This window comes from Pistacia vera, unplaced genomic scaffold, assembly GCF_008641045.1.
Source record: "Pistacia vera cultivar Batoury unplaced genomic scaffold, PisVer_v2 Contig426, whole genome shotgun sequence".
In the NCBI taxonomy this organism is placed as follows: domain Eukaryota; kingdom Viridiplantae; phylum Streptophyta; class Magnoliopsida; order Sapindales; family Anacardiaceae; genus Pistacia; species Pistacia vera.
Window position 1 is genome coordinate 857,521 of NW_022196253.1, and position 16,546 is coordinate 874,066.

The 16,546-nt window shown below is 34.5% G+C and overlaps 3 protein-coding genes across 3 annotated transcripts; 2 read left to right on the forward strand and 1 right to left on the reverse strand.

The window, feature by feature from the left end:
- The first annotated feature begins 529 nt into the window (after positions 1-529).
- LOC116143134 (serine/threonine protein phosphatase 2A regulatory subunit B''alpha-like) lies at positions 530-7,940 on the forward strand. Its single transcript, XM_031428551.1, has 13 exons — positions 530-1,218; positions 1,378-1,638; positions 2,452-2,557; positions 2,653-2,752; positions 3,028-3,133; positions 3,284-3,374; positions 3,633-3,774; positions 4,177-4,324; positions 4,461-4,570; positions 5,417-5,573; positions 5,667-5,792; positions 6,575-6,725; positions 7,353-7,940. Exons 1-12 carry the CDS (start codon positions 1,069-1,071, stop codon positions 6,713-6,715), a joined length of 1,638 nt encoding a protein of 545 aa, XP_031284411.1. The 5' UTR covers positions 530-1,068; the 3' UTR covers positions 6,716-6,725; positions 7,353-7,940.
- An 826-nt stretch (positions 7,941-8,766) lies between these two features.
- On the forward strand, positions 8,767-13,395 carry LOC116143120 (WD repeat-containing protein 55-like). Its single transcript, XM_031428534.1, has 14 exons — positions 8,767-8,982; positions 9,076-9,140; positions 9,228-9,315; positions 9,428-9,500; positions 9,799-9,905; positions 10,379-10,421; positions 10,552-10,608; positions 10,863-10,939; positions 11,049-11,097; positions 11,185-11,231; positions 11,341-11,414; positions 11,868-11,923; positions 12,430-12,541; positions 12,984-13,395. The coding sequence occupies exons 1-14, from the start codon at positions 8,849-8,851 to the stop codon at positions 13,052-13,054; spliced, it is 1,053 nt and encodes a 350-aa protein (XP_031284394.1). The 5' UTR covers positions 8,767-8,848; the 3' UTR covers positions 13,055-13,395.
- A 684-nt stretch (positions 13,396-14,079) lies between these two features.
- Positions 14,080-15,801, reverse strand: LOC116143156 (60S ribosomal protein L14-1-like). Its single transcript, XM_031428577.1, has 5 exons — positions 15,677-15,801; positions 15,444-15,545; positions 15,003-15,132; positions 14,794-14,906; positions 14,080-14,287 (listed from the first exon to the last, which is right to left on the reverse strand). The coding sequence occupies exons 1-5, from the start codon at positions 15,677-15,679 to the stop codon at positions 14,231-14,233; spliced, it is 405 nt and encodes a 134-aa protein (XP_031284437.1). The 5' UTR covers positions 15,680-15,801; the 3' UTR covers positions 14,080-14,230.
- Between the last annotated feature and the right edge of the window lie 745 nt (positions 15,802-16,546).

Below are 16,546 nucleotides of genomic sequence, written 5' to 3' on the forward strand. Positions count from 1 at the left end.
AAATCATCTTATAAATTTTTTTTTACAACTCCGATATAATAACAAGTAATTAGAAAAACGTGACTTATAGCGAACAAATAAGACCTATTTGTGAGCTATCACGTCGAAAATATAAGAAAAAATTTATAAGATTGGATTATACGTATAGTATTGACAATTGACAAATTCAATCTTTAACCCTTCTAATCAATACTTTAATTTAAATAATAAAAATAGCCGATTGTAAATATTTTTAAAATATTGGGAATGTCTTTTCTCGAAGGTTTAATGTATTTGTCTAGACTCTAGATCTTAAATTTAGAAGATTGAAGATTCTAAAGCTTCATTTGGCCTTTTCGAAATGACAAAAAAGACCTTCGCTCACTCTACAATATAAAATAATAATAAAAAGGAGAGGAAGAGAGAGAACAAGATAAGCATGAGCCACATGTTCGTCCGTGTCTTTGAGTCAACCCAACTGAAAAAGACCGTATAAATATACGTATTTATGTACACAGTAGCCGTTCGATTCTTACTTCTTGTCCAGTCACTCACTGGGGGCTGGGGGCTCTTTCAGTTATACTGTATACCATTCTTTCTTCCCTTCCCACTCTTCATTTTTTTACCTCGCTTCCAAACTCTAATCTCTTAACTGAATATCAAACGCAGCTTCTTGTTATTTCTTTACCAATTCCTGAGCTTGTGTTTTTGGAAAGCGTTTTCCCCGTCAAGTGCATGTTGCCGTTTTAAGACTTGCATTTGAGCTCTGTAATCTTTGTTTCAGGTTCGACCGTGGATTGTATTGTTAACTCTGGTACGCGTACCTAGAGCTTTCAAGAAGTATCCAAGATTTGATTAGTTGAAGCCTAGGGTTACGAGAGCACGCATTCGCGGTAATTTCTTAACAACTGCTTAAAGCCCGAGGTTCTTGAACCGTGGTTTAAGTAAATTGAGTTAGAAACACGAGTGATTGAATGTGGTTGGTCATGATTTTAGTTTGTTAATTGTGTGGTGATTGATGGTTTTTAAGGAGTAGATAGTTGCATTTGTGAATTGAACGTTTAGGTTTCTGAGGTGAATACTCACACAATGGATGTTGATGAAGTGGAGGAAGTTACTTGTTTGGACCCCGAGCTTTTGCAGCTTCAAGAGCTGTCTCCTTTAGCGATCAAACTGAGACCACAACTTGCTGAGGAGTTGTTCGCTCAGTGGCTTTCGCTACCAGATACCGTCCGACTGGTAAATTTTTTTTTTTTGTTTTTTTTGTTTCACTTCATCAAATTAGTTTTTTTTCTGCAAGATCATTCGAGTTTGTTTAGTAAAGGTGAACTTTATTATCTTGTGTTAAATGTGCGTAGCTTTTGTTTTATAAAGATAATTTTTCTGATGTGATTGCAGGTGAAATCTTTGATTGTTGATGCCAAGGCAGGTGCCCCAATAAATGCCCTTGGGAACTCTTCTAGTGTGAATATTTCTGTGAGCAATTCATTGCCTTCAACGTTTCCTGCTGGTAGTGCACCTCCACTGTCACCCAGAAGTTCGTCTGGTTCTCCCCGATCTCCCCGTTCTCCTCGCATTTCAAAACAGAGAACTAGCCCTTCATCTCTTGGGTCTCCATTGAAATTTGCCCCTGAACCAGTGCAAGAAGTCATACCACAGGTTTTACTTGCTTCTGCTGACTTATATTGTCAGAAGAAATACTATTCTGATTTGACATGAACCAGAACAGGGACTTATTTAACAGCTTGATGAACCTTGAAAATATTTCTACAACTGTTATGACTAGCTCTGGCTCCTTGAAATTATTTCTATAACTGTTATGACCAGCTCTGTAGCCAGCCAGAGCCTTCCCAACGGATATTACCCTTGTCAAGTGATAGCTGCCTACACATTAGCTCTAATAACTTGGCCAGTAAGTCCTTGATTACAGTGACCTCGGCTGGGAGGATTTTTTCTGAACTCTGTGTTTACTAGCTGCTTCTGAGCAACTTGTAAGCTCCTAGTGTTTGAAACTTAACTGTCCAGTTCTTCATAGGGTGACCTCTTTTGAAAGGCTATAAATAGGATTGTAATGTTTAGCTTTGAAAGATAATGTATTGGAAGAATATTTTGTTAGCTTTAGTTCTTTAGTATGGTGAGTTGCCATATTCTTTGACATGTGATTCATCCAGTTCTTAGGAGTGGTTTCTATGGTTCTAATGAGTGATTCCTGGAATTCCAGCATGGGGCCAGGTTATAATCCTCTTTTCTTTACTGTCTTTCTGTTTGTGTTATTCTACAATTACTGCAATTTCCATCCTTCGGTTAACTTTATACCACATAATTACAGCCTTGCCTACCTCTTGCTGTTTATCAAGAGAAATTTAAGCTTTTGTGCCCTATATTTTGGTATTAAGCTTCATTGAAAAACTAATTTCTGGTGTGCGACATACTGGAGAATTTAATTTGCATATTGATATATGCTGCTTGCAGTTCTATTTCCAAAATGGCCGTCCACCATCAAAAGAACTAAAAGAAGAATGTCTTTCGAGAATTAATCACCTTTTCAATAATCCTCTTGGTGGATTGCAGATTGACGGTGAGAAGTTTATTTGACCTATAAATACCCTTTTTATATTTAAAATGAAAGAAAGATTTCCTTTGGAAGGAATTAATCACTTCTTTTTTATGCAGAGTTTAAACCAGTTACAAAGGAAATATGCCGGCTACCATCCTTTTTCTCTTCTGCACTTTTTAAAAAGATAGACATTGACTGCACTGGCATAGTGACCAGGTATAAACTTAGGCAACACAACCACCGCCCCACCTTCTCCCTGACCCCTGCTTAATTTTTGTAAAGCATAAGAAATTACCAGGGGCGTTAGATGTGAAGAATCATGGATTCCATTAGAATTTGGCCTTTCTTTTTTGGAACGAATATCTTCTCCTATTTTATTTTGCCAAATTAACCTTTATTTCCTTCTACACCTCATTAAGTCTTGCTGAGTGTACTTAATTCTTTGCATAAATACTATTGCATATTAGCTTAATTGTACCAATTTTCTGTAGGGATGCATTTATTAGGTACTGGGTTGATGGCAATATGCTGACAATGGATACAACAACTCAAATATATAAAATTTTAAAGCAGCCAGACTGTGAATACCTTACTCAGGTTTGTTTTACTGGCCCCTAATATTTTCATTGAGAATTTGTAGACATTAACTGTATATTCATAAGAGCCTTTGGTCCTTATTTTTCTTGTATTTTTACTTAATTCTTTTTCTTCATTTTATATTTAAACCTTTCCGGGACTTGGATAAAGGTTGACTTCAAACCTATCCTTCAAGAACTTTTGGCATCCCATCCAGGTCTGGAGTTCTTACATGGCACACCTGAATTTCAAGAAAGATATGGTGCGTGCTTAATCATTTGTCAAGTGATTTATTTGCTATCTAGTTGCAACAATAATCCATCTGTGTTTTATTACTCTTTTCACATTTTTCTTCCTCGTTCAAAAAAATTCAGTTCAGGAAAAAGAATATGCTTTAAATTCTTGTTTGATTCCTCTAGACCCTTTGAAGCTCACTCGGAAGTTCTTAATTTTTGCACTACGCATTCAATAGTACTTATTACTGATACTGCTCGCATAAATACTTGTGGTAATGGCCCAGCTGAAACTGTCATATACAGAATATTTTATCATATCAATAGATCAGGAAATGGCCATCTTACCCTCAGGGAGCTGAAACGTGGAAATTTAATTGCTGCCATGCAACATGTAGACGAGGAAGAGGACATTAACAAAGTTCTAAGGTTGGTCTTCTGATTAAGCTTTTATATGAATAAGTTCAATATAAACAGTGACCACAAAACTCCTAAGTTAGTCTTTTTCTGAAATGTATGGAGAAAGCTGCAACATGAATCTTTCATTTTGATTGCAAAGCCCAATCTTTTGCATATAATGTTATATAAGATTCAGTATCTATACTTGACTACATCTTAATAATTTGATTTGAACTACGTGACCTGGCATATAATAATATGATTATTATATGTGACAAGTTTCCATTATCATTTCAAAGTTACATTTTTGGCTTTGTTCTTATGTGGATGAAAGAGTTTGGAACATCTGGAACATCACTTGCATCTTTTGTTTATTATGTTAAGTGTTCATAAAGTATTATGATGTGACTATGTTTTTCCTCTCTAAACTAGGTACTTCTCATATGAGCACTTTTATGTTATATACTGCAAGTTTTGGGAACTAGATACAGACCGTGACTTCTTGATTGAAAAGGAGAACCTAATCAAGTATAGCAATCATGCCCTTACTTATAGGATCATTGATAGGATATTTTCACAGGTTAGTAATGTCCTATGATACCTTCCTTTTGAAAATCTAAATGATAGAACTTCTTTTTGCAGAAGAAGGAAACAATTTTTGTTTCTTTTTTTGCAAGTTTTTAGTTTGGTTTTGTTTATGAATTGATTCATCTCAGGTCCCAAGGAAGTTTTCTAGTGGGGTTGAAGGGAAAATGAATTATGAAGATTTTGTTTACTTCATGCTTTCAGAAGAAGACAAATCATCCGAACCCAGTATCGAGTATTGGTATGTTTGCTATTTGATCTTTCCTTATTTTATTTTTCGGTAAAAAAAAAAAAATTATGAAATTCTATGTGACTTCTTTGACAAAATGCAGCCTCTGCAGACTATATATAAGTATGTTTGTAACTATGTGTATGGATGAATTCTCATGATGACATATTTCATGTTATTATTTAGTGTCAATTTACATTTCCCTTCATGAATCTTCTGATATTGTATTTCTACGGAACATATCATCATATCCAGATTGTGAGCATGTCAAATTCTTGAAAGCTTCATGTTAATTTACTTTGATCTGTCTCAAGAGGAGTTTCAGTTTCACTAAGTTGTAATTCCTTGAAAATATAGCATAAGTAAAATAAGTACTATGAGAAACAATTATTTATTTGCAGCTAAATCTGTGTGTTCCTTGCTGGGGTTTGGTATATGCATCTTTGTATCAAGAAATATTGAGCTATTTGCATTGCTTATGTTTGGCATTGTAATAATAATACTCATTCAATCTAATAGGCTATAGGTTTTGAAGTATATAGCAGCTGTCAAATGGTATATAGTGACAGGATGCTAATTACTGAAGAATATTGGTAAACTTGAAAACTGGGAAAGCTTTCCTTCATATCTTAAAATGTTAGACATGTCTTATAATGAGTATTATCATAATTTTTGTTAGATAAAGGTTGAATTCATTTTATATTCAACCTCTGTGAGCTTCATTTTATATAGTGTAGTACTTGAGCTTTTCTTTGTGTCAAGGTGTGGTGTGTAAGACTTCTTCACTCACGTGGTTTTCTGAGTGGCAGTTCCTTTTTGTTACATTAGCTGCAATCATTAATTAGGTTCTTTTTACAGGTTCAAGTGTATAGATTTGGATGAAAATGGAGTGATTACATATAATGAAATGCAATTCTTCTATGAGGAGCAGCTGCATCGTATGGAATGCATTTCCCAAGAGCCCGTGTTATTTGGGGATATCTTATGTCAAATAGTTGATATGATTGCTCCACAGGTCAGGGTTTTTTTTTTGTCTGATAGTCCAGGATCTTCTCCTATTTACTCGTTCATCATGAATTTATTATTAGTTACATGATTTTGCTTGCAGAGGGAAGATTGTATAACACTTCGTGACTTGAAAGGATGCAAATTGTCTGGAAATATTTTCAATATGCTTTTCAATCTTAACAAGTTCGTTGCCTTTGAATCTCGGGATCCATTTCTCATTCGCCAGGTACATTAAGGGTCCGTTTGGTTTGTTATTTTGGATAGAATTTTGGAAATAGTATTGTGTAGTTGAGTAGGGTGATTATTATGAGGTAAAATTTAAAATAAACAAAAAAGCCCCCCAGGTTTGCTAATTTAACTAAATACCCCAATATATAAATTTTTTATAACATGATAAAAACACCCCCACCCACAGTGCCAGATTCCGGCCACCACCGCCGGAATCTGGTCGAAATCTGGCGTTATGACGCAGACCGGTCGGATCTGGCCGGTCATGCGTCAATCTGGCCTTTTCCAGCCAGATCCACCACGAATCTGGCCGGAAAAGGCCAGATCGGTGAATTACCGGCCATTTCTAGTCGTTTGTACGTCATTGTGACAAATTCCATCAGATCTGGCCGGAAAAGGCCAGATCGGTGAATTACCGGCCATTTCTAGTCGTTTGTACGTCATTGTGACAGATTCTGGCTACCACCGATGGTGGTTGTCGGATTTTGACAACTATGGGTGGGTGAGGGTGTTTTTGTTAATTTTTAAACTATTTTCTGAGAGTGTTTAATTAAATTAATAAACTTAAGGGGTCTAAAAGTAATTGAATAAAATATAATAGTATTTCCTAAATAATGAAACATACACTTATTTTGAGAATATGATTAGGAATAGGGTAGGAAATAACAAACCAATCGGACCCTAAACTTTTTGCCAGTTTTTTAGCCATTGCACAAATGTCAATGGTGCTAGTTTAGGCATCTATGAAATAGCCTCATTCACATTTTTGGTGTTAAGCAGGAACGTGAGGATCCATCTTTGACAGAGTGGGATCGCTTTGCACACAGAGAGTATATCAGGCTTTCTATGGAAGAAGATGTTGACAATGTCTCAAATGGAAGTGCTGAACCTTGGGAGGGATCACTTGAAGCTCCTTTTTAAGATCATTGAGGTGAATTTCTTTGAAAAAAAAGTATTTTCCAAAATTGTGCTCTATTTACTGTTTTTATTTAGAAAGAGTACTGCACTTACTAACTACCCATTGAATCTCTTCTGCATAAAATGACTGTGCACTGCAGTGTGATTGTCATCTCATTTATTTTATTTTATTTTCAATTAATACAATTCCATTATTATTAAAATTATGCCATAAATTTCGAGTTTCATTATATCCCAACTTTTGCCTAACAAGTGAATATGATTTCAACATCACTTCAGATGCAAAAGTTGAGATAAAAACTTGGTGCTTTTGAAACATTTTGTTTGATAAATTGGTCCTTTTTCTAGAACAAGGAAGCAAGTATTTTATGGTCTGTGTGTCATGATATATGGATCATATGTGGAAATATGGGATATTGATTGCTGATCTACGCAAAATCACATGTATGAGATATGATGTTATGCATTGAATTCTTGACTCTTTTCTTTTTCTTCCCTTATAAAGATTAAAAAAATGTTTAGCTTTCTGCATATGTCAGAAAGTGTTTGTGGAAAATTCTATTTCTTTATTCATTGTTCTATAGTTTATAATTCTGAAAGCTAGTATCTGGAAAGCACTTTATTTTGTGTGTCACTGCAGGTGCCTACAAAGAAGATGCCATTTTTATTCCTTGATTTGAGCGTTGAATGACAGAAAACTGGTCATGTTGAAGATAATACTTTGAATGGAACTCATCAGGCGCTGCAAACTTGATCATTGAAAATTTGAAGCTTGATCATGTAACCTGATGCACATATTTAACTCAGTAGGTTATACAATTGGCTTTTGCGGTGAAATTAGAATGCTCTAGAGTTCTACAGGGAACTTCTCTATACAAAGAATGTTAGTTGCTCCTTAACAGAGGGAGTGCTAATGGCTTTCCGGTGTCTATTCATCATGGATATCATCGGCCCTGTTTGGGTATTTGTGTTACAAGCAGATCAGCTCCATAGACAAAACGTATTCTTTTGATGCCTTGGTGGGTGGCATGCATGCGTTTCTTTGTAAAGCTTTTGCAGTTCATTCATTGGATGATCATGTCATGCCATCTCCTCCCTCTCCCTCTCCCTCTCGTTTCTGTACAGTGTATATGCTCTTTGATTGGATTACGATAAAAATTGGATAGACGCTCACACTAGTCTCTCACCAGGAAAGTTGGTAAATATTAAACTGTTTTTCTTTTCTTTCCTTTACTGGCACTTTGAGCATTCAAGCACTGAGTTTTTCTGCATTTATATGTTGATTACTGTAAGATTTCAACGCTATTTACATTGAACATGTCAAATCAAATCAAATATGTTGGGTATTTATAGTTATATATCTTAATTTTTTTCTTAGTATTTGAGAGAAATTAAACTTATCAAGTTATACATAATGTAAAATGGTACTATTAATTACCACTCGATGGTCTGATGGTAAAAGAGCAAAAAAGCAAAAAGATGTTGTATAAGTTTATAAGTTTGAGTTCTCTTATGTATTAATAGAGGTGATTATTGAAGTTTTTATTTGGCCGAAAGTTTTAGGATTTTGAAGAATTAGTTATAGTGTGTGTAAACTGGTTAGATATCTCGTCTCTAGTGAAATTAAAAAAAAAAAGTAAAATGGTAGTATTAAACAACAATAAAATCTCGTTTATACTGGAAGAATACAAATATTATGGTGAAGTCCGGCCCTTCGGTTCATTATGTCACGTGTAGGCGTGTAGCTATGGATCGGACGGCCCACAGAAAAGAATCTCTGTGTATCATCACGATCAATAATATTACACATACATCATTCTCATATAACATTTCTCATACAACATTATGTGGCAAGATGTGATTGGATGAAAGTTTAATTTTAACTTTAAATTAGTCAATCATATCTTGTCACATAATATTGTATGAGAAATATTGTATGAAAATGATATATGTGTAGTATTACTCCATCACGATATGGACATCGGTTTTTTTATTCAGTCCCCCGCCCAAAGCCCACTCGGGCCCGAAAAAGAAAATAAATAAATGAGAAAATCTTTTCTCAATACTGTCCTGTAAAACCCTAGGAAGAGTAAGGGAGGGTTTTAGCAATCGGTTGCTTTCGCTGTTACTCTTGCAATGGAGATACAAATAAATTTAGGAAATTTACCTTTTGGTTTGGATTTCCATCCCTCGGACCAGCTGGTCGCTTCTGCTCTCATTACTGGCGACCTTCACCTGTATCGTTACAGCGTTGATGCGCCACCGCGGAAGTAAGCTACAATTTTCAGACACTAGTCTTTCTCTTTTTTGTTAATAACTTCAGTCACTAACTTATAATTGCTTGGCTCTTGTGTCGATATTAGGTTGTTGGATGTTCATGCACATGAGGAATCCTGCAGAGCGGTTCGATTCATTAACGGTGGACAAGGTAATTTAATTTTTTTTTTCATAATTGTGTTCTTTTTGTTTAGTTGTTTGTATTATTAAGTGTGGCATTCGGTATGTGCACGTGCAGCAATTGTGACAGGTTCAGCCGATCGCTCGATTTTGGCCTCTGATTTGGAGACGGGATCACCTATTGCCCGTCTTGAAGATTCCCATGAGTAGTTCACTTACTACTTATTCTGTCTTTGGAAGTTCTTTTTTAAACTAATTTTAATAATTGATGAATAAAATGATGTGGGATTAATGTTTTAATACGTTATAAATTTTCAGGGATGCTATTTATAGTTTGATAAACCTTACAGAGTCAACCATTGCGTCTGGTGATGATCAAGGCTGCATTAAGGTTGTACATTTCCCAAGAAACATAATCTACTACTCTACTAGATAGTTTAAATCGTGTATCAATTATGGTTTGGCATTCCTTGATACACATTTCATAATATATCCTTGATTTATTATATATCCCTGTGAAGTTAAATTGAGTCAAAATTTATCTGGACATTCTATTGTCGCATACCCTTCTTTATGGTCTTTTACATCTCTTCCTTGATGGCATTGGATGGCGGTGGCTAGACTCTTTGAACAATTTGATTGAAGCTAATCACTCATCTTTTTTTTTTTTTATCTTTTTGTTGTTGCAGGTATGGGATACCAGACAACGTACCCTTTGTAATTCCTTTAATGCTCATGAGGACTATGTTTCAGACATGACTTTTGCATCTGATGCCATGAAACTGCTGGGAGCAAGGTATACTGCACTAACCATTTTTCACCTCTTTGAGACTGTTAAGACCATGAGTTTCAACAAGGATGTGGCACTAATTATTTTGATGACCTCTGAGTCATTATTATTACAATACTGAGGGGAGTTCTTTTATTTTAAAATAGGTCCATTAGTTTAAAATAACTTTAACTATATTGTTTCAGTTTCTTTGAAGATGTCTTTCATGATAAGCTAAATTTCAACTTTTTAGAATTTAACAAAAACAAAACTTGAATTAGAGTGCTAGGAAGTGATTTTAGCTTATTACCCAATCTATTTTGTTTTTGGTATCATTAGTTACATTGTTTACGTCTGGTTCCTTTTGCAATAGACTTATTTGTACACAAGTAATATCTTCAACTTCTGCATTCCATTAATTTGCTCTTCCATTTTGTTTCTTTTTCCTTCATTATTTTTTGACAAAGAATTTTTATGTATTCTATCATCACATTTTTAAGTGGAGATGGTACTCTATCTGTTTGCAACCTGCGAAAAAATACGGTAAGCTCCTTTTCTTAATGATAAGCACTTTTATAGTGCTTGATTTATGAGATGCATATTTTTGGACTATTGATTCATAGTTTGGTTTCAGAATATATTAACTTATTAATGCATTCTATGTTAATGAAAGGTCCAAAGTCGGTCTGAATTCTCCGAAGAAGAGCTAACATCAATTGTTATGATGAAGGTGTGATTTCATTTTAAACTTGAAGTGCTGTAATTTTTTGAGTCATAAATACAGCATTTTCTTATTCCTCTGGACATGTCTTCAAAGTAACCTGGAAATGTAAATTAACTTCACAAGATTCCATATTTGTACTTCCTATCATTAATTTTCTGTAAATTTCTTTAATTGAAGATCTGCAAGTTCATATACAAATTTTTTTTTGCTGATTTACCCATTTACTGTTTTTTTGATATGCTATGTAACGACATGGTCAGAATGGTCGTAAAGTAGTATGCGGATCACAGAATGGAACTTTGTTGTTGTATTCTTGGGGATTTTTCAAGGATTGCAGGTTTTTAATTACATTCTTTCTTGTTCTGTCTATATCGCTCTATCTTGCACTCATAGACACACTTATGCTCTTGTGTATGTTGGGTGAAATATGTGTTTTGGATTTGCAGTGATCGCTTTACTGGTTTATCTCCAAATTCTGTTGACGTGTTATTAAAGGTGAGTTTGTTTAATATTGTAACATTTTTCAGTGTTTAGACTACTCTGAAGTTTACTATATTGAAATATTATGAAACTTTTTCTTAGCTTGATGAAGAAAGGGTTATTACTGGATCTGAGAATGGCCTCATCAGGTAAACAGATGTGCTTCATGGGATAAAATTTCTATCTGAAATGTTGGATCATAACTCTCTTATTGTTAACCTAAGTATTTTTTGCCTGGTTTCTCTTTTCTTTCTGTAGCTTGGTTGGCATTTTACCCAACAAAATCATTCAGCCAATTGCGGAGCATTCAGAATATCCAATTGAGGGACTTGGTAATAAAAGCCCCACTATTCTCTTTAGAGATTTATATGCAGAACCAATTAATTGAATTTAGGATGTTGTTTGGTGCATCTGGTTATTAATAAAAATCATATTTTTCATAGTGACAAAATTATTATATGGTGATACTGTAGTAATAATCACATTATTAACAATGACATATCTGTACTGATGACCAGACTATTAAAATGAGCATATACTAGAAGTAACCTTGTTCTAAATAATGACTATATCATGAAATTATAATTATGATGTTGTTGAAATATTGATTATTGTCACTTACCATTTAGAATATCACGTCACATCTCAGATCAAAATTTTTTTTCCTTTAATCTTTTATTCTTTTGCTTTTTTAGCACTTTTATTCATTAAGTTGGACATCTTAAAGCTGGATTAACAGCATTAAAGAATGCTTGTCTAATGAATGTTTTGGTTTGTTGTTGTAGCCTTTTCTTATGATAGAAAGTTTCTTGGAAGCATATCACATGACTCAATGTTGAAGGTATTTCATCTCTCTCTCGTTCTCTCTGTGCATGCGAGTGTGTGGGTGTATGTATATGTCTTCTTTCTTGAAGGTATATCTATGCACTTATGTAATACGCAAATTGTCAAAAGGGCACTTCATATGGTCAATATCAATATGGGTGCATAATGCAAGATCGATACGAAGGTAACAGGGCAATAGTAAATAAGTTGGCACTGTGATTGAAATTGTATAATCAGTAAATTTGTTGAGAAAGTTGGACTACCTTTTTTGGAGTTTGGACAGGTTACATGATCCCAAAATGCCAAATTTATGGTCATGTATTGTGGAAATATTTTTTGATTATCTTAAGTGAAGATTGATTGCTAACATCAAGTTGTTTGATTTTACTTTGTTTCTTTTTTGTAAGTCATATTCTAGAGTTTCAGTTTTCTTATTTGTCATCTTATTTGTATTTTTTATATATGTTGTAGCACCCTTCATTAATTTCTGTAACTCAAATTGGTGATGTTTCCTTAACGCAGTTGTGGGATTTGGAGGACATAATACAAGGTTCTGGAAATAATACAAGTCAAGCTGTGCTGGGAGATAGCGACAGCGACAGTGATGTTGGTGACATGGAAGTGGATAACAAAGGTATCTTGAGTTTCTTTCAAAAATATTTATTTATTAATCTTTCATCTGATGCTTATATGGATGCTGATTATAGGTCTAAAATCAATAGCACTGGACAAGAACATAATAAGTAGAATCTTACATGTGCTGTTGACATCATCAAATATTAGATTGATCATGAATTTTTTCAACCATTTTGTAGACTGTTGTAATCCTCTTCACTTTAGAGAGAAAAATAATATATGGCACTAGTTGCAAGTCTTTGATCATAATAATTATTTTGTTTATTAAAAATTTTGATTTAATTGCTCTATACCATGCAACAAAATGACTTCACCGTGGATCTTCTTTCCCAACTCTTTAAGCTTTCGCCTACTCAAGACAAGTTGGTTTTTTTTTTTGGCCAGTCTCTGCTGCTAACTTTGAAGTATGCCACGATTTCAATTTTTGTCCCCATTTGCAGGCACAAAAAGCACTAACGGTAAAAGTGCAAGTAAAGGAAGCAGTTCACATAGTTTTTTTGCGGATTTGTAGATGGATGGTAGCATACTGCTATTACATTTATACCAACTCAGTTACAAGTTTTATCAATGTGAATATTTTCAAGGAGACTCAACTTATTCTCCTATAATGAGTGATGTTTACCATATGTACCTTGTGGGATTTAATTTAATTCGTGTCACATGGGCTTTACTTGGCATCCTCATTCCTCATTCCTCATTCCCAAGCAGTGATCTTCGCGCATTTTTGAGTGAGCTTGATGTTGATTTCATCCTTTATAGGCAACCAAATTTTAGTTTTGATGTATTCTGAATTTGAGTGGAAGGAAAAGGATCCTTAACATGTAATTTTCTGTTGTGATTTTTTTGCCCTTTTACATTTGTCCAAAATAAACTATTTTTATCAACTTTCCAGAGAATGGTGCCGATAGTAGGAGAAATTTTATCTGCGAGAAAGTTGGTTGATTCATTATTTTTTCTTGACTAAGAGTGAACTTTTGTCACTCGTGCGGTGCGTATGTTTTAATGACATTGTCCTTTTCATTGAAGTAAAGATAACATTTAAGATAATTTTTTTTTTTTCACATACTATGACCAAGTGCACATTAAAATCAATATTCTTCGTCCATCACATGCTGCTCATCTTCATCATATTGGTCCATCTTTTTTTAGCTAGGTGTTTTATTATTATTATTTATTTCATTATATATATTGAAGAGTAGAATATCCCAAATTCAAATTATACTTCCAGTTTTATCCTGAACAATGTATTATTCCTTTTAATCTTCAACCGTTGGTTTAATTTAAAGGGCTTCAGGCTTCCAGTTGACGGGTGGCCACTGAATCTTAATCTACATAGTACATATAAGAAAGAATGCGAGACGGCTCACAAATACAACTCACTGTTTTTGATACAGCAAGCAACTTCACAGACGTATTTGCGCACTTATCTGAGCGGTAAAAACAGATTCCACAATCAACAAATGCTCTCTATTCAGCGTGGCCACAAATAGTAACCTACAGCATTTTCATGGAGGGGGGACTGACATTGAAATATCATTAACAGTTTCTAAAAAGTTCTCAGAATAATAATGATTAACCAAAAATACCAAGTTGGTGGTTCCTCATATCAATCAATACATTAATAAAAATCAAATTGAGACAGTAAAAACTGAACAAAAACAAAAACATATAACTCTATCACAAATTTCTAAGCTGCTGTCTCCTTCTTGAGTTTTGCAAGCTCCTGTCGGATAAGTCCACCTCTCTGCAACCCACAATTATAAAATATACATAAGAAGCTTGCAATTGGTGTTTATGAAATTCTAAATGTCAAACAGCAAATAAAAAATATATCAACTTCAACATCCCCAGTTAATTCATAAAGGGCGCAAAATTGATAATAATTAACTAACTGGCACTCATATTAGGTCCACAAAATTCGAAATAATTAACTAACTGGTACTCATAGTATGGAGGTTGGTGCACTTTTTTAACTCAAGCTACAAGGCATGGCATTTAAAGTTTCCAGATCATATTAATTATGCAAGCAATTCCTGAAACAGGGTGCTGGTTGTGAATTTAACTCAAGAAAGGCACAGTGAGAGGGAAAGGAAACTACAGTGGAGAAAAAAGGAAGGACTTTTACTTACAAAAAACTGCTTACTGATATGATAAGTAATTGATCCATAAAACAAAGGACATGATTATAAGCTTATTGGTTTACAATACCATGCAACACATCAAAGACTAAATATCTAACCAATTGCATACCTTGATCTTTGCCAACATGATCTTGAACCTATCAAAATCATTAAGAGAGGCTCTTCTTTTCTGCACAATCAGCTTCCTGCCCCAGGAGCTGTTGTCCCATTTGTTCTTAACATCTGCCGCAGTAAGATTAAAGATTTAAGGGAAAGCATAAGCAGGTTAAGGGAAAAAAAGAAAAGAAAAAAACTATATTTTTCAATCATGGCACTAACCAGCCTTCTCCATGGCTTCAATCAGAGTCTTCTTCCTGGGACCTCGTTGGATGTCAATCTTAATATCTGTAAGTGAAAGCCTCTTGAAGTTCATTTGGCTCCTCACCATATCAGGTGCATCAACAAGAGCCTAAACCACAATAAAAAAAATTACATGCTTACTCATATCATGCGAAACCAATCCAACCTAATCAAAATATACTGACAAGATATAAATCAATGAAAAATTACAATTATCCTAACCCCAAAAGTGTTTTCATAAGAAAGATCTTGACAAGCAGAATCTAAAGCACTAGAGAAAATAAAAAATAGTGCACACAAATCCAAGCTAAATCTTATCTAAAATTCCTCAGATATTTTTCATTAGTAAGAATCATTAATCAGATTTATGTGTAATTGAATTACAAATATTAAAAACAAAGAGTAAATAAATTAAAGTACCCTGTTTTGGTCGATGACATCAACGATGACGACGAGCTTCCCATAGTCCTTGCCGTAGTTAACCAGCGCCACTCTTCCTATCTCCACGTACCTCTTGAACGGCTACACCCATTTAATAAAAACAAATATAGATTAATTATTACAAATTTAAAACAAAAAAAGGAAAAAATTGGACATGAAAGTGAATGAATATATAAGTAACAGATCCAAGTAGGGTTCAAGAAAGCGCTCACCATCTTTGAAGATCTACGGAGAAAGGCAGTGAAGCGATGAGTTAAGCAAGAGGCTTTAGTCTAGGGTTTGCGAGGTTAAGTTATAGTAGGGTTTTTGACTATAATCCGGTACGAACGAGTCTATGTTAGAATTTTGACGTTCGAATTTTATTGGTGAGAAGCTAATACATTAAGAAATAATAATGGCGAAGATTGGGTTTTTGCATGGTTACCCCTTTGTTTTATGTATTTACTAATCTGGCATATATACGACTCCATACTTAAATTATTTATTTATGAGCAAACGCCATGTTCCCACCTAGGTTTAGCGAAATGTTAAGTTGATAGTGTTGGTTTCATTTATTCTAAATTTTCACCTTAAAAGTAACATCGTAAGTGACAGTTAATTCTGACACCGATGTAGAGACTACAATTACCAATTTGCCCTTCACCTCATTCCAAACCACCCCATTCTAAATCCCACAAACACCACACCTCAGATCTGCCATAGCAGCCACCCAGCCACCACCTAAAATTGCACCATTTCAATAAAAAATAATAATAATAATAATAAACCCAAATCCAAACCACCAACACATGGAAATAAACCCAATCAAGCGCCAATTAAGCCTAATTTCATCAATTAAGCAAATCCCAATTCATTCAAACCGAAAACCCTAAAGATTGGAGGCCAACGAACAACAGCAAATGGTGATTGAACGTTGACTGGAAGTATGGGGGTTTTAGAGAGGGAACATCGATGAATCAATTGGTGGAGTCAGGGGAGGTTTTGAGGTGACCAGATCAGTTAGAAAAGCTTGTGGTGTACCAACTCGAACCAATGCGATGACCGGCGAATGGCGAGGTAAACGCAGGTGGAATGAGAAGGAT